Consider the following 22,598-nt stretch of genomic DNA (forward strand, 5'->3'; position numbering starts at 1 on the left):
GTCTCTCGTGTGTGTCTCGGTCTGCAGGATTTTTCTAAAACCACAAAAGGCCACTGCTCTGTAGAGTAACCACATTGTGGGAGCAGGCCCCAGCTAATGCTTGGTGGGAATTTCACAAACATGATCCTTTCTCCCCTTGGGTGGAATATCTCTGAAGCCTGCGTTTTACACTCGTTTTCGGTTTTGCCATTCACTCACCTTGGCAGCTGCTTTATCAGTGGTCTTCTCTGCTCTGTCTCTTCCATACTCCCCTGCCAGTGTTTCAACACCTCTTCTCCCCACAAGGGAGTTGCTTGTGCTCAGAAAGTGTCGACTATAGTCCTCGAGGAGCCCTAGCCCTTTTGCTTCCAGTTATTTCAAGCACATTCAACATTCAGGTTACATGGGTTGAGCTGACCATATGACTCTTCCCTGCGGCTACCAGTACAAGAAACCCATTTGAAATTCTAATATCCTAAACATCATCCTAGGTCTGCACTATAAACTGCTGCTATTTGGATGTTCTCCTATAAATCCCCTCTAGTTTCTTCTTGATTTTACTTTCTTGCTCCTACCAATTGTGACTTCTTACCCAACGCATAAAAATAAAGCTCTATTGAGAAAAAGGAAGTGGCACCTCTGAAAATAAAGGAATCATGAGGCTTGCCAGAGGAAAATAACAACAGATTGTATATTGGGTTCAAAAAGCAATAATTTGGGGGCGCCTGGGTGGCTTGGTGGGTGAAAGCCTCTGCCTTCAGCTTGGGTCATGATCCCAGGGTCCTGGGATCAAGCCCCACACTGGGCTCTCTGCTTGGCGGGGAGCCTGCTTCCTCCTCTCTCTGCCTGCCTCTCTGCCTACTTGTAATCTCTGTCTGTCAAATAAATAAATAAATAAATAAGATCTTTAAAAAAAAAAAAAAGGCAATAATTTTGTACTGGTCAGCATGAACAGGCTAGAAGAACCTAAACAAAGTTGACTTCTGACTGAGGGGGAAATAAGCCAGTGAGAGAGAAGCCCCACTTAAAACAACCTAGGGAGACAGGAACCTATGAAAAGTGCTTCCTTCCACTGCTAAATGGAAGCCATAAAGCTCCCTAATAAAGCAATAAAATAAATAGGGGTGCCTTGCAGGCTCGATCACGGATCATGTGACTCTTGATCTTGGGGTTGCAAGTTTGAACCCCATGTTGGCTGTAGAGATTACTTAAAATCTTTAAAAAGAAATACATACATTTGGGGCGCCTGGGTGGCTCAGTGGTTTGGGCTGCTGCCTTCGGCTCGGGTCATGATCTCAGGGTCCTGGGATCGAGCCCCGCGTCGGGCTCTCTGCTCCGCAGGAAGCCTGCTTCCCTCTCTCTCTCTCTCTCTCTCTCTGCCTGCCTCTCTGCCTACTTGTGATCTCTGTCTGTGAAATAAATAAATAAAATCTTAAAAAAAAAAAAAAAGAAATACATACATTTAAAAAATGGCAGCTTGGGGGCGCCTGGGCGGCTCAGTGGGTTAAGCCTCTGCCTTCGGCTCAGGTCATGATCTCAGGGTCCTGGGATCGAACCCCACATTGGGCTCTCTGCACAGCAGGGAGTCTGCTTCTCCCTCTCTCTCTGCCTGCCTCTCTGCCTACTTGTGATCTTTCTCTGTTACATGAAGAAATAAAAAAATCTTAAAAAAAAAATGGCAGCTTGGATTCCTGATGACAGCTCTCCTGTATTGTGTGGCTGAGAACTGATTTGGAAATCAGCAGTCTGGTCTGGGGAGACTCAGCTACAGGCATACATTCAGCTATAGGAGAACTAGAGGCTTGCTCTGAAGGCTACACTTGGGCTGTGGCCAATAGCTAAACTAAGCCTGCAAGTGGGCCTTGGACAATGAAAAATAAAGTGGGGAGCCCAATTACGATAAGCCTTTTGCCCACTAGAATTATCAGGGTGTTCCGAAGAGAACAGATGCTCTAGGCGAACCACTTGAAGAGGCAATAGGAATATGTGGGTATCCACGATGAGTGGCCACAAGGGCTCTCAAGCCACGTTGTGTCATACGAGCCCACACTCCATTGTGACCACCTACTGGGGCTCCGGGGGTTGCCAAAGACTGTTCAGAATCCTGCCAGGTTAGCACAGTGGGAAATGGGCTCACCAGCTCAGCCTGGCCCACCCCACTGTGTGTGCCTAGTAGATAGCCCTGCCCCACATCCCTTAAAGGAACCTCAGATGCTCCATGAACTTCTGGTCCCTTACTCTTTGGTGGGACCCACACATGTGCTGCTGTGGTTCCCACCCCTGGGCCCCAGGAGCTTCCCTTTTAACTCTATGCCACTGCCCTAGAGACCTCTGAGTCCTGAGCAGGGCACAGGACCTTCCAGAATACAACTTGGAAATGTTTGGGGCGCCTGGGTGGCTCAATGGATGAAAGCCTCTGCCTTCAGTTCGGGTCATGATCTCAGGGTCCTTGGGATCGAGCCCTACATCGGGCGCTCTGCTCAGCAGGGAGCCTGCTTCCCTCTCTCTCTGCCTGCCTTTCTGCCTACTTGTGATCTCTGTCAAATAAATAAATAAAATCTTAAAAAAAAATCGGAAATGTTTAAAATGAAGACATACTCGGGCAATAAATCAAATGACCATATCACTCTTCCCCTCAGTTCAGTCAGGTCTTCTAACACTTTTAACAAAAATCTAGCCTTACCATTTTGTTGGGCAGGACGCTGTGTGAGATGGGTAAGAGAAAGTGAAGATTGGAAACATTATTCCTGCCTGTTATGGACCGAATTATAAGCTGAAGTCCTAACCCTGGTGTGACTGTAATTGGAAATAGGGCCTTTAAGGAGGTAGCTGAGGTTAAATAAGGTTCTAAGTGCAGAGTCTTCGGTGATAAAGACTGGTGCCCTTTGAAGAGGAAGAAATTGTAGAGATCTCTCCATCCACAGAAACCAACCCTGAAACCAACCCTCATTGATCTTAGACGTCCAGCCTCCAGAACTTCAAGAAAATAAATGTGTGTTATGTAAGCCACCTGCTCTGAGGTCCTTTGTTTTGCCTCAGAGCCGACTAATACACTCACCCTTTACTGTCCTGGGATAAGACATGGCCTATACACATTAACTTATTGTATATAATAGTTCGCATGGTAAGTGACAAAGCCTGTAGATAATGTTAGCTCAGTAAGGGAAATATTTTGGGGTAGGATAACTAGGAAGTGACCCTTTAAAATTGTTTTACAAGAGTGGACTTCTGGGGTGCTTGGGTGGCTCAGTGGGTTAAGCCTCTGCCTTTGGCTCAGGGCATGAACTTGGGGTCCTGGGATTGAGCCCCGCATCGGGCTCTCTGCTCAGCGGGGAGCCTGCTTCCTCCTCTCTCTCTGCCTGCCTCTCTGCCTACTTGTGATCTGTCAAATAAATAAATAAAATTTAAAAAGAGTGGACCTGGGGCGCCTGGGTGGCTCAGTGGGTTAAAGCCTCTGCCTTTGGCTCGGGTCGTGATCCCAGGGTCCTGGGATCGAGCCCTGCATCGGGCCCTCTGCTCAGCGGGGAACCTGCTTCCTCCTCTCTCTCTGCCTGTCTCTCTGCCTATGTGTGATCTCTGTCTGTCAAATAAATAAAATCTTAAAAAAAAAAAAAAGAGTGGACTTCCGCATCGTTAATTTGGTGCGTTAGGGTCCAGGGAAAGGGAGCTGGGATTACTGGCAGAGGAAGCATCTTGACCAAAGGCATCTGTGTGGAAAATTGCAGTGTGTGGGCAACAGTCGTGTGTAGGGAAGGTGGAAGAGAAAGGGAAGAATGAAGGGAAAGTGAGAAGCACAGAGAGGCCAGTCCGCTCTAAGTTTGCGGCATTCCTCCAGTAAAAAGAACGCTGGGATCAAAACTTATACCACGTTATCATTACTACTCTATCGTTTACCACCTCTGTGACCCCGGGCAAATAACCTTGGTAAGCACGGGAACACCAGGGAGGTACAGCTCATGGCACATTTAAACGGACACCATTTACACATCTCTTCACTCTCAGCCCAGTGCCAGATATGAAATCTCACTGAAATCTGCAACATTCTCCACATGACTCCCCAAAGCCTGAAGGCACCCAGGCCAGCTCTCACCGTCCCTCCTGCTGGTCCCAAGGAGGGTCCGAGGAGAAGGCGTGCGCTACTGTTCCACCACGTCCAGGATCAAGGAAGTGAGTTCTGGAAGGCAAATAATTGAGTTTTGGTTTTTGTACATTTGGGGAGGAAAGAAAATCAAGATGCAAGGTTGACAAGGCTAAAGTAGGACACTCAGAATAGAATGTAATTTGGTACTTGCTTTGGGGGAAAGAAACAGGGAAAGTGTATCAGCTCACACACCGACCAAGGAATTCCGCTTCTGGGAATCTAGCCTTCGATTCTTTTTTTTTTTTTTTTTTAAAGATTTTATTTATTTATTTGACAGAGAGAGATCACAAGTAGATGGAGAGGCAGGCAGAGAGAGAGAGAGAGAGAGAGGGAAGCAGGCTCCCCGCTGAGCAGAGAGCCCGATGTGGGGCTCGATCCCAGGACCCTGAGATCATGACCTGAGCCGAAGGCAGCAGCTTAACCCACTGAACCACCCAGGCGCCCCTAGCCTTCGATTTTATTTATTTTTATTTATTTATTTTTTAAAGATTTATTTATTTATTTATTTGACAGAGAGACATCAAGTAGGCAGAGAGGCAGGCAGAGAGAGAGAGAGGAGGAAGCAGGCTCCCTGCTGAGCAGAGAGCCCGATGCGGGACTCGATCCCAGGACCCCGAGATCATGACCTGAGCCGAAGGCAGCGGCTTAACCCACTGAGCCACCCAGGCGCCCCTAGCCTTCGATTTTAAAGAACAAGGCAAATCACGTTAAAATCACATGGGCCTTCACTACAGCACTGCTTGCAACAATGAGGAGAAACGCCTGAAATGTCCAGTAAAAGGAGAATGGCTCCATCATTATGTCCATTTGATGTAAAATGATGCATGCAGCCGTTAAGTGTAAAGGTTATGACACCCACGTAAAATACTTAAGACAGAATATTTAGAAGATGTAAAATAGAAACACTATGATTTTCATTACATGAGAGGTAAGCAGAGAAAAAAATGAGAAGGAAAATGACAAAATGCCAGTAACGGGTGATCAGGGTGGTAGATTATGGGTAATTTCTTTTCTTGTTATTTTCCCAAATATCCAATAATGTCCTTTTATTCCCTTGATTAAAAACAAAAACAGGCGGCACCTGGTGGCTCAGATGGTTAAGCTTTTGTCTTCAGTTCGATTATGATCTTCAGAATATGCTTGTGCATGTGTCAAAAATTCTCCATAATAGGGGCACCTAGGTGGGTCAGTTGGTTAAGCGTCTGCCTTCAGCTCAGGTCACAGTCTCAGGGTCCTGGTCAGTTTACTGGCCAAGCAGTCTCATCACTTGACCTCTTTTTTAAGTAGGCTCCACACCTAGCGTGGAGCCCAGTGCAGAGCTCGAACTCATGACCCTTAGATCAAGAGACAGGCTGAGATCGAAATGGGGGCCCTTAATGGACTCAACCACCCAGGTGCCCCCCCCCCCAATCTAAGTTCCAAAGCATCAGCTGTGAGCTTTCATGTCTTCCTCTCCACCTGGGAATGCTGGGAGTCCCTACTTACTCATAGGGCTGTTAGGAAGTCAAATGGAAAAATGTCTGGGGATGCACTTTATGAACAGAATATTATAAGATGCCAGTGTTAATGCTGATAGCAAAACAAGCAAGAGTTGAAGGACCTTCTGCCTTTGGTGTCCTTTTGCGGGACACCTCCAAGGAGACGCTCCAGAGCATTTCCTTACATCCCATATGTTAAGAGGCCTTTGATAGAAAAAAATGTGCTTTAGGGTATGTGATATCACAAAAGCTCCTCTCCCCCCGACAAAGCTTACTTAAAATGTTTAGGGAGGACTTTCATCAAAAACCAAGTTTTCGAACAGAGTGCCCTTAATTGAACAAGCTTCGAAAATGATGCAGTGACGGGAATTAGTGGGTGTGTTTCGGTGGGGCTTTCCTTTGCTTCTACTTAAAAAGGAATCAACACGAGTTATAAAACAACTCCTAGAACGGGGAAGAAAGAGACTCTGCAAAGTCAGTATTTTAAAAAGCAAAATATAGGGGCGCATGGATGGCTCAGTGGATTAAAGCCTCTGCTTCGGCTCAGGTCATGATCCCAGGGTCCTGGGATCGAGCCCCGCATCGGGCTCTCTGCTCAGTGGGGTGCTGGCTTCCTCCTATCTGCCTGCCTCTCTGCCTACTTGTGATCTCTGTCAAATAAATAAATAAAATCTTGAAGAAAAAAAAAAGCGCAAAAAACATAGAATGCCTCTTGTTCGCACCGAACTTTACACGTGTTTTGGATTGTCGTATTTGAAATCCCCGTCCACCATCGAGATGGAAAGATCGTTCTAAGCAACTAAAATATTTCTCAGGGAAATAAGTGGAGCGGGCAAGGTTTGGGGCTGAAAGTGGGAAGAAGAGGGAAGAGGACAGGACTATCCTATGTCGGAAGGCCCTTCCCTGGGACCATCCTGTGGAAGGGCTCCCCACTTCCACATTCCTGCTTCACTGCGATGTTCTGAGTAGGTACTGAGACTCAAGTCACACTCACTGATCTGTCTTAACTGTGATGCCTGTGGAAACATGACCCACACCTGACTGAAATACTCCAAATGCCAAAGAATGTAGTTTCTGGACAATGGAAGGAACCAATCAACCAACCAACCAACCAACCAACCAACCAAAACAGCCAGGCAGGAGCCATGTCAGAACAGTGGGACTTTATTTCTGTGGATCCTTTGGTGTCGGATCAGGTGTGGACTCTGTCTAAAGCTCTCCCCACATTCAAGACATTTATAAGGCTTTTCTCCAGTGTGGGTCCTCTGGTGTGTAATGAGGGTTGCGCTCTGACTGAAGCGTTTCCCACACACCGAACACGCGTACGGCTTCTCGCCAGTGTGGACTCTCTGATGTTTAGAGAGGTCTGAGCACCGTTTGAAGCTCTTCTCACACTCTTCACACGTATAGGGTCTCTCCCCTTTATGAATCCTCTGGTGTCTGAAACGGTTGGAAGTACGGCAGGTTTCCCCACATTCGTTACACTTGAAGTGTTTCTCTCCCACGTGGATTCTCTGGTGCCGGTTGAGGTGGGAGCTCTGTCTGAAGCTATCCCCACATTTGGGGCAGGTGTAGGGCTTCTCGCCCGTGTGTGTCCTCTGGTGTTTAATCAGGGCGGCACTCTGGCTGAAGCTCTTCCCGCATTCCTGGCACTCGTAGGGTTTCTCCCCCGTGTGGATTCGCTGGTGTTTAAAAAGGTCAGAACGCTGTTTGAAACCCTTCTCACAGTGGTCACATCTGTACGGCTTTTCTTCACGGAACTGCCGCTGGGTCTCAGAAAGACGTGCCCTGCGGGAATGTCCCTCAATGGCGACAGAGCCCCGAGGTTTCGCCCTCTGACGTTTTACCAGGTCTCGGCATTCTTTCCAACTGTCCCCCTGTTCGTTCCCATTAATGGGCCTCTCCGCTGTCTGGATGTGTGGACAAGGAAGAAAGTTTGAAGTCAGGGCACTGTTGGCAAATTCATTATTTTTGGAGTCTCCCTCTTCTGTGGAACCATTCTTGAGATCTATGGTGCTGGAGAGTCCTTCCTCTTCAGGAGAATTTTCAAGTTTCAGATTTTCTACCCTGTTCACATGGGTATCACCATACCTAGAAAACGGGGGACCCTTCCTGCGGAACCCTTCTTGTAGCTGCTCCTTTGGCTCTACTTCTTCTAAAACTTCTTGCTTTGGAATAAATTCTTTGTTCTCAGTTCTGGTTTCCAAACCTGAAACGTGAAAAAGAAAGGAAAAATGGCTGACATGTCTTCCCTGCATAGGAGTGACGCGTATAAGCAGCGGCAGTAAAATATCCCCCTCAAAACCCTTTTCATATTCTCCATGAGCCACTCCCCAAGTTAAATTATTTTAATCCATCTGCCAGATGGGCTCATATTTACCAGTATAAACCCCATTCCTTTCCTTTTATACCTGCGCCGACACCCACAACCCATCTCTTTCCCCCCTGCCCATTTCCCTATTAGAGGAGTCACAGTGTCATAACAGAGGCACATCTGGAAAGGTTGTCAAGAAGGACAGGACAGGCCGTACCCCATGAATGGATGGTTTAACAAGAGAAATTCTACTCATGTGATGAGTTATCGTAACAGACACACCACGTGCCTCCAATGTCTGGAGGCATGGTCCGCGTGGGAGACAGATCTTGGACTGACTCAAAGTTTACAGGGGAGCAGTCCAGCCACCCAATCCAGAATATCTGAAGTTTACACTCCAGGGAGACTGAATCAGATAAATTCTCAGTTGGGGGTCCTCAGGCACGACTGAGAACAGAGGGTGGGGACCACTTGCCGATCAGGAGAATCAAGTGAAAAAGGACACACAATTGCGAGAACCTTAGCGCACTGTCGGCTGCTCCTGCCCCAATCCTTGAGCTCCAAAGCTGACATCCTCCAGGCAGAAAGGGAAGGGATGTCACTGGTTTTATTCCCTCTTATGTCCCCAATACCTAGAACAGCACCTGGCTTACTGGAGACATTCAAAATATTTGTTGAATAAATCCCTCTGTGGTAAAACTTGCCAGCCCAGGCCTGAAATATGGGAATTCCCAAATAAAACAGCACCCGACAGCCAAAGCAATGCTGAGAAAGAACAAATTACAACATCAGATTTTAAGATATACTACACATCTGTAGTAATCAAAATAGCCTGGTACTGGCACAAAAACAGAATAAAGCGCCCAGAAATAAACCCACACTTGTGTGGTCAATTACTTGATGACAAACGAAGCAGGAATATACAATGCGGAAAGGCAGTCTCTTTAATAAACCATACTGCCAAAACCAGACAGCTACACATAAATGAGTGAGGCTGGACCACTTTCTAACACTGTAAACAAAAATAAATACAAAATAAATACAAAATTAAAGACCTAAATGTGAGACCTGACACCATAAATATCCTAGAAAAGACCATCAGCAGCAATTTCTCTGAATTGGCTGTTTACTACACATGGCTCCTGAGGCAAAGGAAACAAGAGCAAAAATAAGCTATTGGGATTATATAAAAATAAAAAAAAGCTTTTGCAGAGGGTACTTAGCTGGCTTATATGGTGGAACATGTGACTCTTGATATCAGGGTTGTGGGTTTGAGCCCCAGGCTGGGTGTACAAATTACTTAAAAATAAAATCATTAGGGGCGCCTGGGTGGCTCAGTGGGTTACGGAAGAAGTCACCAGAATAAAAGGCACAGCTCGAGAAAGACAGTCGACGATATTTGTAATAGGATGTAATGTAATGGGACAGAAGGTAGCTACATTGTGAACAGAGCATAATGTATCAACTTGTCAAATCACTATGCTCTACACCTCAAACTAGTGTCATATTTGTGCGCCAACTGTACTCAAAAAAAAAAAAAAAAAACTGCACAGCACCAGACGACTGACCCTGTATCGAAGACCACCAGGTCACAATCCTACCCCAACAGAGTTTTCAGTCAGAATTCTTTTTTTTTTTTTTTTTAAAGATTTTATTTATTTATTTGAGAGAGAGACAGTGAGAGAGAGCATGAGCGAGGAGAAGGTCAGAGAGCGAAGCAGACTCCCCGTGGAGCTGGGAGCCTGATGCGGGACTCGATCCCGGGACTCCGGGATCATGACCTGAGCCGAAGGCAGTCGTCCAACCAACTGAGCCACCCAGGCGTCCCTTCAGTCAGAATTCTTATGTTTGGGGGTACCTGGGTGGGTCAGTTGTTAAGCGTCTGCCTTCAGCTCAGGTCACGATCCCAGGGTCCTGGGATTGAGGCCCACATCAGGCTCCCTCTCCTACTCCCCCTGCTTCTGTTCCCTCTCTCATTGTGTTTCTCTCTGTCAAATAAATAAATAAAATCTTTAAAAAATATCTATTTTTTAAATAAAATCTTCTTAAAAAACAGATATTTTTTAAAGATTTTATTTATTTATTTGACAGACATAGATCACAAGTAGGCAGAGAAAGAGAGAGAGAGGAGGAAGCAGGCTCCCTGCTGAGCAGAGAGCCCGATGCGGGGTTCGATCCCACAACCCTGAGATCATGACCTGAGCCAAAGGCAGAAGCTTTAACCCACTAAGCCACCCAGGCGCTCCTTAAAAAGAGATTTTATTTAATTATTTGACAGAGAGATGGAGCACAAGCAGGCAGAGCAGCAGGCAGAGGGAGAGCGAAAGCAGACTCTCCCCTGAGCAGGGAGATCGATGTGGGACTTGATCCCAGGCAGGCAGACGCTTAACAACGGAGCCACCCAGGCACCCCTGGTATTTTCCCAAGATTGGAAAAACACAAACCACATAACAAATGATTAAAAATCCGACCGTAGTTGACCCTCAAACAAGGGTTTGAACTGTATAGGCCCACTCATGTGTGGATTTGTTGGTAAAGATGGTACAATACCGAAGGCAAAAAAAAAAAAAAAAAAAAAAGACATTACAGTACTGTAAGGGTCTTTTCTCTTCCTTATGATTTTCTTAAGAACACTTCCTTTTTTCTAGCCCACTTTAAAGTAACAATATAGGGCGCCTGGGTGGCTCAGTGGGTTAAGCCTCTGCCTTTGGCTCAGGTCACAATCCCAGGGTCCTGGGATCGAGTCCCGCATCAGGCTCCTTGCTCTGCAGGGAGGCTGCTTCTCTCTCCGCCTCTGCCTGCCACTCTGCCCGCTTATGTCCATGCTCGTGCGCGCGCGCGCACTCTCTCTCTCTCTCTCTCTGACAAATAAATAAATAAATAAAATCTTTAAAAAAAAAAGAATGAATGAGAGCTACATGTGTTGACATGGATAAATACCAGAAATGTAATGTAGGCCAAAAAATAAATAAAAAAGGCAAGGTGCAAATGAATCATACAGGAATATATTAACATATTTAAATATTAAATTTGTTAAACCTGGGTGGTAGATACACAGATGCCCATTATATTTTTTGTATTTTTCTATGTATTTTATTTAAAACAAATGAAAACGGGGCGCCTGGGTGGCTCAGTAGATTAAAGCCTCTGCCTTCAACTCAGGTCTTTTTTTTTTTTTTTTTTAAAGATTTTATTTATTTATTTGTCATAGAGAGAGAAGCGAGAGCAAGCACAGGCAGACAGAGTGGCAGGCAGAGGCAGAGGGAGAAGCAGGCTTCCTGCCAAGCAAGGAGCCCAACGTGGGACTCGATCCCAGGACGCTGGGATCAAGACCTGAGCCGAAGGCTGCCACTTAACCAACTGAGCCACCCAGGTGTCCCTCAGCTCGGGTCTTGATCCTACGGTTCTGGGATCGAGGCCCCCATTGGGCTCTCTGCTCAGCAGGGAGCCTGCTTCCTCCTCTTTGCCTGCCCCTCTGCCTACTTGTGATCTCTGTCTGTCCAATAAATAAAATCTTTAAAAACAAACAACAAAAAAAAAAAAAAGAAAAGAAAAGAAAAGAAAAAGCTGAATCTAGCACCTAACAATATAGAACAGCAAGGTCCTGTTGGATCACAAAAGAGACAATAGCTCTCAACCTGTATGTGTGACCGGCCCTCCACAAATCACGCACAGCTTGAAAGGAAGTCAGCACTTACTCGGAGAGACCGATGAGACCGTGTTTCTGCAGTCCTTCAGGGCGTTCTCCCGGCAGAAGTTCCTCTGAGCTGGGTCCAGGTGGTCCCATGCCTCCCAAGTTAGAGACACAGCCACATTGTCAACCATCACCAACTCCTGAAATGACACGAGACCTCCACTCAGCGCCTGCTGTTCCAGGACAGTGTAAGTGACCACTCATCTCCGGATGAAGCCGGACTCCAGAGTAGTCTGCACACACTGAGCAGGAAGCCCTGGGAATCAAGTAACAACCAGGACTGTTGAGTCTTTTCCAGTGAGTCTTGGACTGACTGGAGTTTCAAAGTAAGAAAGAGGCTGAAATTCTCTTGCAATCCTGAAAAGCCTTTCTGTGGACTGTTTACAATAATGTGGAGAAAGAGCAAAATATTCATTTGAGTTACATCACTGTGATTAATCAAAATGGAAATCTGATATGGATTAAAAATATACAGGCAACCAGGAAGTCCCAAATTCCAGTGCTGACTCTGAGGCTTGCTCACCTCATGTGTGAAATGCATACAAATAATTTAAGAAGATGAGTGCAGCTCACTGACAGCAGCTGTTCAACGACATTTACTTTCCCTTCCCATGACCATTGCCCTATAAGATAATTAACCAGCAAGATGATCTTTTGCGCTAGCTTATTTAAATCTAAGTTGACCATTCTCAGAGGGTAAAACCGCAGTTCTTAGAAAGGGAAGGTTCCAACACTGGTGTGGGGAGATGTCAGTCCAGGCTTCAGTGATGGGTCACAAATTGACTCCAAGGATCTCTCACTAAACAACAGAAAAAAGAAATATATTTTTAAATTTTCTGTGTGTTGTTTTGATAGCTTTAAATTTTATTTCCTTTTTCTTTTTTTTTTTTTTCTGGCTAGGGAGACTGCCCTTCCCAGGGCTAGTCAATTCTTTGAGCAAAAGGCTCAGCCAGGGGCCTCTGGGTGGCTCAGTGTTAAGCCTCTGCCTTCAGCTCAGGTCATGATCTCAGGGTCCTGGGATCGAGCCCCTCATTGGGCTCTCTGCTCAGCGGGGAGCCTGCTTCCTCCTCTCTCTCTGCCTGCCTCTCAGCCTGCTTGTGATCTCTCTCTCTCTGTCCATAAAAAAAAAAAAAATTAAAAGGAAAAAAGACTTAGCCAATGCTATTTAATCTCAAGCCATACCTCCTCTACCTGGCCTGTATACCCTAGGAGGTAACACTCCTTTACCTTCATCACCCGAGAAGCAGGTATCAGGCCAACTACAGACCAGCCCGATAGGTTAGAGCCTGTTAAAATTATTCAAACCAACCAATTCTAAAGTGTTCCTCTGCCCTGCCTTGTCTTTCCTTGAGAAACCTCAGTATACACAGATAGGCTCTGGCCTAAACCTTCCCCTTGCTCCAGTGTTCTGCCTCCTCACCACCCGTGCTGTCCTTCCCAAGCAGCTCTGAATGTCATGCTGTGCCTCCTGTTTCTAAGATCTGAGTATAATAAAACTTGTTTTCTCCTGACCCTTGCTTCGGCTTCCTTGTAAATGAAAATCATACTCCTTCCTGTATGTCTCTTCTACTCTCAGTACTCTGAATACTTTCACCCCAACACCCCTTCACTTCTGACACCAGATGTAGGGGTTCTCATATATCTGGGAATTCTGTAATACAAGCTGGGTATCCTAAAGTTTAACTCAATTCTGGTATTATCTATCTGGATATAAACTCAGATCCCACAGGTTAAAGGCGGGGTCCCACAAGACTATATTCTCTCCCCTCAACTTTGGAAGCAGCAGGTCTCCAGGTTACCCACTATTTCTGACTTGACCATAAATCAGGGATTCCCAAGATCTCCCTCTACCAATTTGACTCTTTGCTTGAAAAGCTCACAGTACTTAGGGAAACACTTAAGTTTACCAGTTTATTACAAAAAGATATAATAAAGGATACAGATGAACAGCCAAATGAAAAGATACATAGTGAGGTCTGGGAGGGTCCAGAGAGGAGGAGCTTCTGTTCCCTAAAGAGTTGGGGTTTGGATGTACATGGGTACATGGATGTGTTCACCCATAGGAAGCTCTCTGAATCTCATACTGATGAAGTTCTAGAACATAGGCGAGGTTCGGTGGGCTGAGGTCCAGAGCCGATGACCAAGAAAGAATTCTTGAGCCATCTTTGGTGCAAAATGGTGGTTTATTAAAGCACGGGGACAGGACCCGTGGGCAGGAAGAGCTGCAGCTGCCCCGGGTGGTGAGGGATGGCAGGTTATGTACCTTGCGGTTGGGGGGAAGGTGAGGGGAAGGGAGGTTTCAGTGGAGTTTTCATATGCTAAAGAGGGCCTACAAGGTGCCCGGATATTGGAGGCCTTGCCCCTACGGCTTGATCAATGTTGTCTTTAGGCCAGCCATTAACATCAAGATAGTTAGGAGATTTTTGGTGGGATGTCACAATCCTGTTATCAATCATCTTTGTTATTAGAAGAGATTTAACTACATTTACATTCCCTTCTACCTCAGCCTCCTTCAGTTTTGTTTACGGTGGGGAGGGAGACATTAGGGCTTGAGGAACTGAGTTATTTGCCTCTGGAAATTGTGCTATTGATAAAGTAACTTCTTTGTTTGTAGATCTCTAGGACATTTGTAAACCTAGGGGAGACTGTCTTGCAGGATGTGATCTCTGCAAGTTAACTATTTGTTTCTCGTTTATGGCCGTCAGGGGTGCCTGAGGAATGGCACACACATTACCGAGGGGAGCAGGTGGAGAGGGGGCTGCAAGGTGCCAGCTTTTGCTTTGTCTTCAGCCAGTCTCCTGCTCCCTCATCAATACTGTTCGGACTTTTTATGGAGGCTTCATCACATAGATATAATCACTTAATTCCACTATAGCCCATCTCCCCTCTGCCCAGTACCATTATCAACTGTGTGTGTGGGGGGCGTCGCTAAACTTCTAAAAAGTAAAACAAAGTGGTGGAGAACTGCTGCTCTAGCCTAAGTAGTTAACGACATCAAGGCACGTTCCATCTGACATCTTTCTTCCCCAAATAATCTAGTTAGACTGGAGGGTGTCTTCCAATGGGTAAACAATGCTCCCATGTTGATTTTGTGCTCAGAGGTCGGTAACTCAAGGATCGTTTCCTGGGTAGATCTACCTGTCACTGTTTCCTTACGAAAAGAAATTTCCATGCACACCCTAAAGTTAGGACAAAACATAGTTAGGAAAGAAGGTCTGAAACTCAAGCATCCCGGCCACCAGAACACTTTGACTCCTCACCTGGGGTGAAGCCCCATCCAGCGCTCTCTGAAAAGCGCGCACCGCCGCCGCAGCCTTCTCCCCGCTCTGCGGGCAGTACCTCCGCACCCAGGCCTGGACCTCCTGGGGCAGGATGCTCAGGAACTGCTCCAGCACCAGCAGCTCCAGGATCTGCTCCTTTGAGTGCATCTCGGGTCTCAGCCACCGGCGACAAAGTTCCCGAAGCCGGTTCAGCGCCTCTTCGGGTCCAGCCACCTCCTGGTAACGGAACCGCCGGAAACGCTGTCGCGACTTTTCCGGATCCTGACAGTCCCCGGACGGGTCGGGCTCCTGACCTTCGGGAGAGTCTTCCTCCACTTTCACTATCAAAAGTCCATCACGCAGAGACGGCGCGCCCACCCTCGACCTCGCAGCTGCCATCCAGGCTCCTGCCTCAGCGTCAGTGACTTGACTCCCGGTCAAGCTCGAGCTCATCGTCCTCTGGCGCGCGCTGACTTTCCCGGAGTTCTGCCTTCAGGTGACAAAGACAGCAAACCCTACAAAAAGCCCCGGAACTCATCGGCCTTCCCCAGAACAGCAGCTTCCGATTAACCGGTCCCCAGCAGGGCCCTACTCTGCCCGGCCCACTCCGATACTCCTCCCACCCGCAGGTATTCCACCCACAAACCGCCTAGCCCGGTGACAAAAAGTACTAAAAAAAAGAGCCCGGAAGTGCGTCACCAACTTCCGGCGGTGCCCTCCCTCCCCGGCATTTCCTGGGCCTCTCTAGGCGCCCGGGAGGAGTGAGGTCCATCTCTATGGTGTGCCCTTCTGCCCCTTCCGCAGGTACTTTGTGTGTGTACCCCTCCTGGAGGAGTTTGCAGTCTCTGAGCTCAATAGAACTAAGTGATACTCTTATTTTACAGCTTGAATGTTATTTTTAAACACGTTGTCTGTGAATAAAGTTTTGTAAGTGTCAGGTCCCCCAAAATTGGGTACCCCAATAATGGGTCCGTGATTAAAGGAGCGAGACTGATACAAAGCGAAGGTCAAGCAAAGCTTTATTTTGCGCCAAGCATCAGAAATCAGACCGACAGTCAAACAGACAGGTCGGGGCTGCCCCTCCAGAGAGGACGACCCCTCCCTGCTTTCCAGACTAACTTATAGAGCAAAGGCCATGTGGTTGGACCTGGCCACACACTGGAAACTCCACAGTGATGCTAGGCGACCAACTGAATTACAATTTACCGTAAACATTTGAACCAGCCTATCACACCTTGGTTAGGATTGGAGCCAAAAGGCTCCCAAAGGGGGGGGGGGGGGGCCCATACTCCTTGGTAGCTAGGAGACAGTATGCGCCCCCACTGATTGAATACCTCCACCTGGCCTGACCCACCCTTGTACTTGGACTTTGTTACATGGGACTAGTTTCCAGGACTTGCTTTTAAATAAGTTCCCTTGTGGGGAGCAAGGTCAATTTAAGCTTTACAGCAAAATGGCAGTTCAACCGGGGTGGGGCTGCTCTGGCTGAATAGGCCCTTACATAAGTTTTGCCCTTACATAAGTTTTGTTGTAGAAGATTAAAAATCCACCTGTACAGTGAGTGGTAAACCAGCGTCCGTCCACGTGGTACTTGTTGATACAGGAAAGGTTTGTAGGGTACCTGCTACACACGGAGGATTCCTGCCTGACACTAAAATTACAAGACTGAGTAAACATAGTCTCTATCCTCAGCCTCCTAAAAGAGTCAGACACTTAGATCGTTACAGGACAGGGTGGTAAATGCAATATTTTGGCATGTATGGTCAGCCAATGGCTGATGGGGAGGGAGGGTACCGTGAAAGACTTCACCTAGGAGATTAAAGTTTAAAATGTCCATATGGACTGAAGACATAAATTTTTCTAAGGTTTTGTTTATTTGTTTGACTGTAAGGACCTATTTAGCAAGAGGCTTTCATTACAGTTAAACTGTCCCTGCTTCCCAATGCCCAGGGGATTCACTTAAAAACAAGTCCTGGAAACCAGCTTCAGGTAACAAAAGCCCAGACAGAAAGGCGGGTCAGGCCAGGTGACCTGACATCCGTTCAGTAGGGGGTTGCATACGGTCTCCCTAGCTACCAAGGAGTAGGAGCCCCCACCCTTTGGGAACGCTTTTTGGTGCCAATCCTAATCAAGGTGAAATAGGCTGGGTCAAATGTCTACTAGGGTAAATTGTAACTCGATTGGCCACCTAGCATCACTATGGAGTTTCCTGTGTGTGTTACAATCTCATTGGTCACCTGTGTGTGGCCAGGCCCCGACCGCATGGTTTTTGCCCTTAAAAGCTAGACTGTGAAACAGAGAAAGGTCGCCCACTCGTGTAAGAGGTGCGACCCTGGACGTTCGGTTAGATTCTTGATGCTTGGCGCGAAATAAAGCTTTGCTTGACCTTCGCTTTGTATCAGTCTCGCTCCTTTAATCACGGGCCCATTATTGGGGCATAACATGACAGAGAGGGAACACAAGCAGGGGGAGCAGGAGAGGGAGATGTAGGTTCCCCAATGAGCAGAGAGTCCTCCCCCACCCATGGGGCTGGATCCCAGGACCCTGGGATCAATACCTGAGCCAAAGTCAGACACTTAATCGACTGAGCCACCCAGGTGCCCCTGTGTTGACCTCAGCAGAAATCAAGAGTCCGTTCTCAGCCACCCAGGCACGCTTTAATGTTCATTTCTAATGAAACTTTCTTCCTTAATCATGAAAAATTTCCATGAAGCGTTTATATCAGGAATTAGGTAGCATGATGACTTAATTTTCATCTCCTCCAAGGAAAGTTTTTTTTTAATTTATTTTTATTTCTATTTTTAAAAGATATTTATTTATTTATTTGACAGAGATCACAAGTAGGCAGAGAGAGAGGAGGAAGCAGGCTCCCCGCTTGAGCAGAGAGCCCGATGCGGGGCTCGATCCCAGTGATGAGGGAGCAGGAAGCTGGCTGAGGACAGAGCAAAAGCTGGCACCTTGCACCCCCTCTCCACCTGCTCCCCTCCATATGTGTAGCATTCCTCAGGCACCCCTGACTGCCATAAAACGATAAATAGTTAACTTGCAGGGATCGCAATCCTGCAGAACAGGAATCTCCCTTGCTCTACAGATGTCCTAGAGACCTAAACAGGGAGGTTACCTTATCAATAGCACAAATTTCCAGAGGCAAATAACTCTCGGTTCCTGAAGCCCTAATGTCCCCCTCCCACCATAAACTGGAGGAGGCTGAGGTAGAAGGGAATGCAAATGATAGCAGGATCATAACACCCCACCAAGAATCTCCCAATTATCTTGATGTTAATGCCTGACCTAAAGACGACATTGATCAAGCCATAAGGGCAAGGCCCCCCGCCCCCCGTAGGCCCTCCTTAACTGTGAAAACTCCGTTGAAACCTCCCATCCCTTCCCCTCACCTTCCCCCAACCGCAAGGTATATAACATGCCGACCCTCACAACCCGGGGCAGCAGCTCTTCCTGCCCACGGGTCCTGTCCCCGTGCTCTAATAAACCACCATTTTGCACCAAAGAGGTCTCAAGAATTCTTTCTTGGTCATCGGCTCCGGACCTCAGCCCACCGAACCTCACCTAGGTTCTAGAACTTCATCACCAGGACCCTGAGATCATGACCTGAGCCTAACGCAGAGGCTTTAACCCACTGAGCCACCCAGGCGCCTCCAAGGAAAGTTGTTTTGTTTTTTAATATTTTCTGATGTGGCACCAAGCCAAGGTGTACACATATCCACAGGTGACAGGGCTGTATGAGGTTTTGTTTCTCAAACTGTGGGCCTCAGACAGCACTGGAACCTCCTGGAAGCCTATTAGAATTGCACAATTTAAGCTTTGCTCCAGACCTCCTGAATCTGATTCTGTTTTTTTTTTTTTTCTATTTTTAAAAGATTTTATTTATTTGAAAGAGAGAGAGCAGGGAAAAGAGGGTGAAGAAGGGTCTCCACTGAGCAGGGAGCCAAGTGTGGGGCTTAATCCCAGGACGCTGGGGATCATGACCTGAGCCTAAGGCAGAGGTTTAACTGACTGAGCCACCCAGGCACCCCAGAATCTGTATTTTAAAAAGATCCCAAGTGACTTGTATACACAAGAATTGCAAAGGAGAGATCAGATGAATTTTTCTGACCAGTACCAAAATTAAATATTTTGTGCAAATAGATTACTAGGACACGTAAATATTTTGTGTGACAATGTGAAACAGAGTTGTGTTTCAAGGGAAAATGTGGAAGGAATGGAGCTCCACCATAGGTATCCTGCCTCCAAGCATTTGAAACTAAACTTTGAGTTTGTAACAGGAATTTTGATCATTTAAAAACTTCATTTAACGGTGCCTGGGTGGCTCAGTGGGTTAAGCCGCTGCCTTCGGCTCAGGTCATGATCTCAGAGTCCTGGGATCGAGTCCCGCATCGGGCTCTCTGCTCCGCCGGGAGCCTGCTTCCTCCTCTCTCTCTGCCTGCCTCTCTGCCTACTTGTGATCTCTCTGTCAAGTAAATAAATAAAATCTTTAAAAAAAAAAAAACTTCATTTAAAAATATTTTATGATGGGGGCACCTGGGTGGCTCAGCAGGTTAAAGCCTCTGCCTTTGATCCCAGAATCCTGAGATCGGCCCACTTCGGCTCTCTGCTCAGCGGGGAGCCTGCTTCCCTCCCTCTCTCTCTGCCTTCCTCTCCGCCTACTTGTGATCTCTGCCTGTCAAACAAATAAAAAAAAATTAATGATGATATTGGGGCACCTGGGTGGCTCAGTGGGTTAAGTCTCTGCCTTCAGCTTAGGTCATGATCTTGGAGTCCTGGGATTGAGCCCCACATCAAGCTGTCTGCTTAGCAGGGAGCCTGCTTCCCCTTCTCTCTCTGCCTGCCTCTCTGCCTACTTGTGATAGCTCTATCAAATAAATAAATAAAATCTTTAAAAAAATATTTTATGATGATATCATTTTGACCGCTGGACTCTATTATGTGACTGTATCCTCATTATAGTATGTTTGAAAACATAAATACCAAAGACTTATGTAAGTATCATGGAAATAGCTTAACCTTTGGATCCTATATAGTCAGAAAAGTCAGAAGCAGAAAATAATCTAGCTAGTTAATAGAAAAAGATTTTAGGAGGTTTTTTCCTTGCTTCAAGGAACAGAATATATAATAAAAATACAATAATCATGTTTTACATGTTTCAAATCCATTTATACTTCAACAATGTTCAGAAAACAAATCATACAACTGAAATGAAAAATTCTGTACATTGGTTTAACATTTACATTAAATCATCTGCATTATTTAACAAGTGAAGAATTATCCAAGTTATATATTGTAGGTAAATTCATATTAAAAATTCATCTATTTGGGGCACCTGGGTGGCTCAGTGGGTTCAAGCCTCTGCCTTCGGCTCAGGTCTTGATCCCAGGGTCCTGGGATCGAGTCCCGCTTCGGGCTCTCTGCTTCGCTGGGAGCCTGCTTCCTCCACTCTGCCTGCCTCTCTGACTACTTGTGATCTCTGTCTGTCAAATAAATAAATAAAATCTTTAAAAAAATTCATCTATTTAAATGAGTACAATTAATATCCTGATTTATGAATGCAAAGTCCCAGGTAAGGTCAGAATTCCATATGACATCTTTATGGACTAAAACTTAAATTACAAACTAATGATTTATCCAAAAGTTGTGCAAAAGCACAGAGAGTCAACCCCTACTTTCTGCTTTAGCAACTATGTGGCTAGTTGGGTTCTGTTTTGGTTAGACATCAATGTGCAGCATGAAAGAGGCAAAGGCAGGTTATTTCAGGATTTATCTTTTTTTTTTTTAATCTTTTTTTTTTTAAAGATTTTATTTATTTATTTGACAGAGAGAGAGATCACAAATAGGCAGAGAGACAGACAGAGAGAGAGATGAGGAGAAGCAGGCTCCCTGCTGAGCAGAGAGCCCAATGCGGGACTCGATCCCAGGCCCCTGGGATCATGACCTGAGCCGAAGGCAGAGGCTTAACCCACTGAGCCACCCAGGCGCCCCTCAGGATTTATCTTTATGACAAATCCACTTCTAGAGAAACAACTTCATTATTCTCAAGGCTTAGGTTTGTCTTTCTTGAAATTTGGAGCAATTTATAATAATTTAAAGACATAACTGGTCCGATGTTTGTATCTGATATCTCCAAATGGTCTGAAAGTTCCTGGAAGGCAGAAACTTTGTATAAGTCTACTTATTCATCTCTGTGGGGATGTCATCACCATTTGGCAGGAAGTCAAAAGTTCTTTTCCCAGTATTTTGGGACAAGGCTTCCACTAGGGCCAGGTGGCCAAGGATGGGCAAAGGAATTAAGGACAGAATGCAAATTCCTAAGTTCAGGCAAACCTAGCTTCAGGAAATATCCATTTATATAACTAATTATGGAATCTGGAAGTCAATAACAAGTACTGTGAGGGCAGTACAAGCATTTTTCATCCCCTCCCATCAAGGTGGTCTGCTCCCCCCGTGATTACCAGTCAGGTTCCACCAGCTCCTGCCTCTGGGTTGTGTGATTATGGACTCTAACCACAACATACTGTCTCACCTTTAAAAAATAATTGGAAAAATAACTGAAAAGTAGGGGAAGGATAAATGGGGCCAGAGATGAAAATTAGATTACAAGTGGCCCACTGTAAGCTCCTACGTACTGGCGAAAGACTGCCCACAATTTGGCTCTGAAAAGCCTCAGCACCCAATGCAAAAGGAAAACAAGATCAGTTACGTGACATGCAGTGTGTCTTGGGTAAAAGCAAACTATTAATAGTAGTAGCTTAGGAGAAATTCAGCTATTCTTGATACCAAGTGGGAAGATAAATTTCCCATGACTGCCCAGGAAAAGGACACTGTGTGACATAGTGGACAGTATCTGAAGATCTCTGTAATAAGTAAATAAAATTAATGGATTTTAATGCCCTTTCAGTGTTAGCCGATGGCAAGTCCCAAAGCACAAATTCAAAAGAGCTAATTCTGTGAAGGAAGAAAAACAGTGTTGTTTAAGATTCAGCTCTCTGAAGGTCTGGTTTAATATAAAGACAAAATTCAAATTGCCTACAACATCGATTTCCAGACCTTTTACTCTGCCATGCAGGCTGTGATGATTATATGTGAAAAGCCCATTTCCAGTACTAACTGGATCATCACCCTTTTCTCTCCTCTTGATAGTATCTTATTGTGGTATATTGCAAAAATGGCCACAAAGTAAAACAAAAAGTACAGGACTAGGCTTTGCAGTTCCTCCTTTCTAAAAGTGGAGTCTTGGGCGCCTGGGTGGCTCAGTGGGTTGAGCCGCTGCCTTCGGCTCAGGTCGTGATCTCAGGGTCCTGGGATCAAGGCCCGCATCGGGCTCTCTGCTCAGCGGGGAGCCTGCTTCCCTCTCTCTCTCTGCCTGCCTCTCCATCTACTTGTGATTTCTCTCTGTCAAATAAATAAATAAAATCTTTAAAAAAAAAAAATAAAAAAAAAATAAAAGTGGAGTCTTATTTTCCCACCATTTTAATCTGGGCTGATCTTGTGGCTTGATCTGACCAACAGAATGTTGCAGAAGTAACACTGAGTTTCAAGCCTTGGGATCAAGAACCTTCGCAACTTCTGGCCTCTTGCTTTTGTAACCTGCCACCGCCAAGTGAACAAGTCTAAGTTAGGCTGCCAGGTGATGGAAAACATATGGCCCGCATGCCTTCTAGAAATCCAACTGACAACCAGCCAGTCCCCAGAAGGAGAAGTGCTTACCTCACCCGCTGCC

The 22,598-nt window shown here is 46.1% G+C and overlaps 1 protein-coding gene across 1 annotated transcript; it reads right to left on the reverse strand.

Annotated features, from left to right (window-relative positions):
• Positions 1 to 6,725: 6,725 nt before the first annotated feature.
• On the reverse strand, positions 6,726 to 15,543 carry ZNF394 (zinc finger protein 394). Its single transcript, XM_032328341.1, has 3 exons — positions 14,867 to 15,543; positions 11,611 to 11,746; positions 6,726 to 7,807 (listed from the first exon to the last, which is right to left on the reverse strand). Exons 1-3 carry the CDS (start codon positions 15,317 to 15,319, stop codon positions 6,747 to 6,749), a joined length of 1,650 nt encoding a protein of 549 aa, XP_032184232.1. The 5' UTR covers positions 15,320 to 15,543; the 3' UTR covers positions 6,726 to 6,746.
• Positions 15,544 to 22,598: the final 7,055 nt, after the last annotated feature.

This window comes from Mustela erminea, chromosome 20 (genome assembly GCF_009829155.1).
Source record: "Mustela erminea isolate mMusErm1 chromosome 20, mMusErm1.Pri, whole genome shotgun sequence".
In the NCBI taxonomy this organism is placed as follows: Eukaryota; Metazoa; Chordata; class Mammalia; order Carnivora; family Mustelidae; genus Mustela; species Mustela erminea.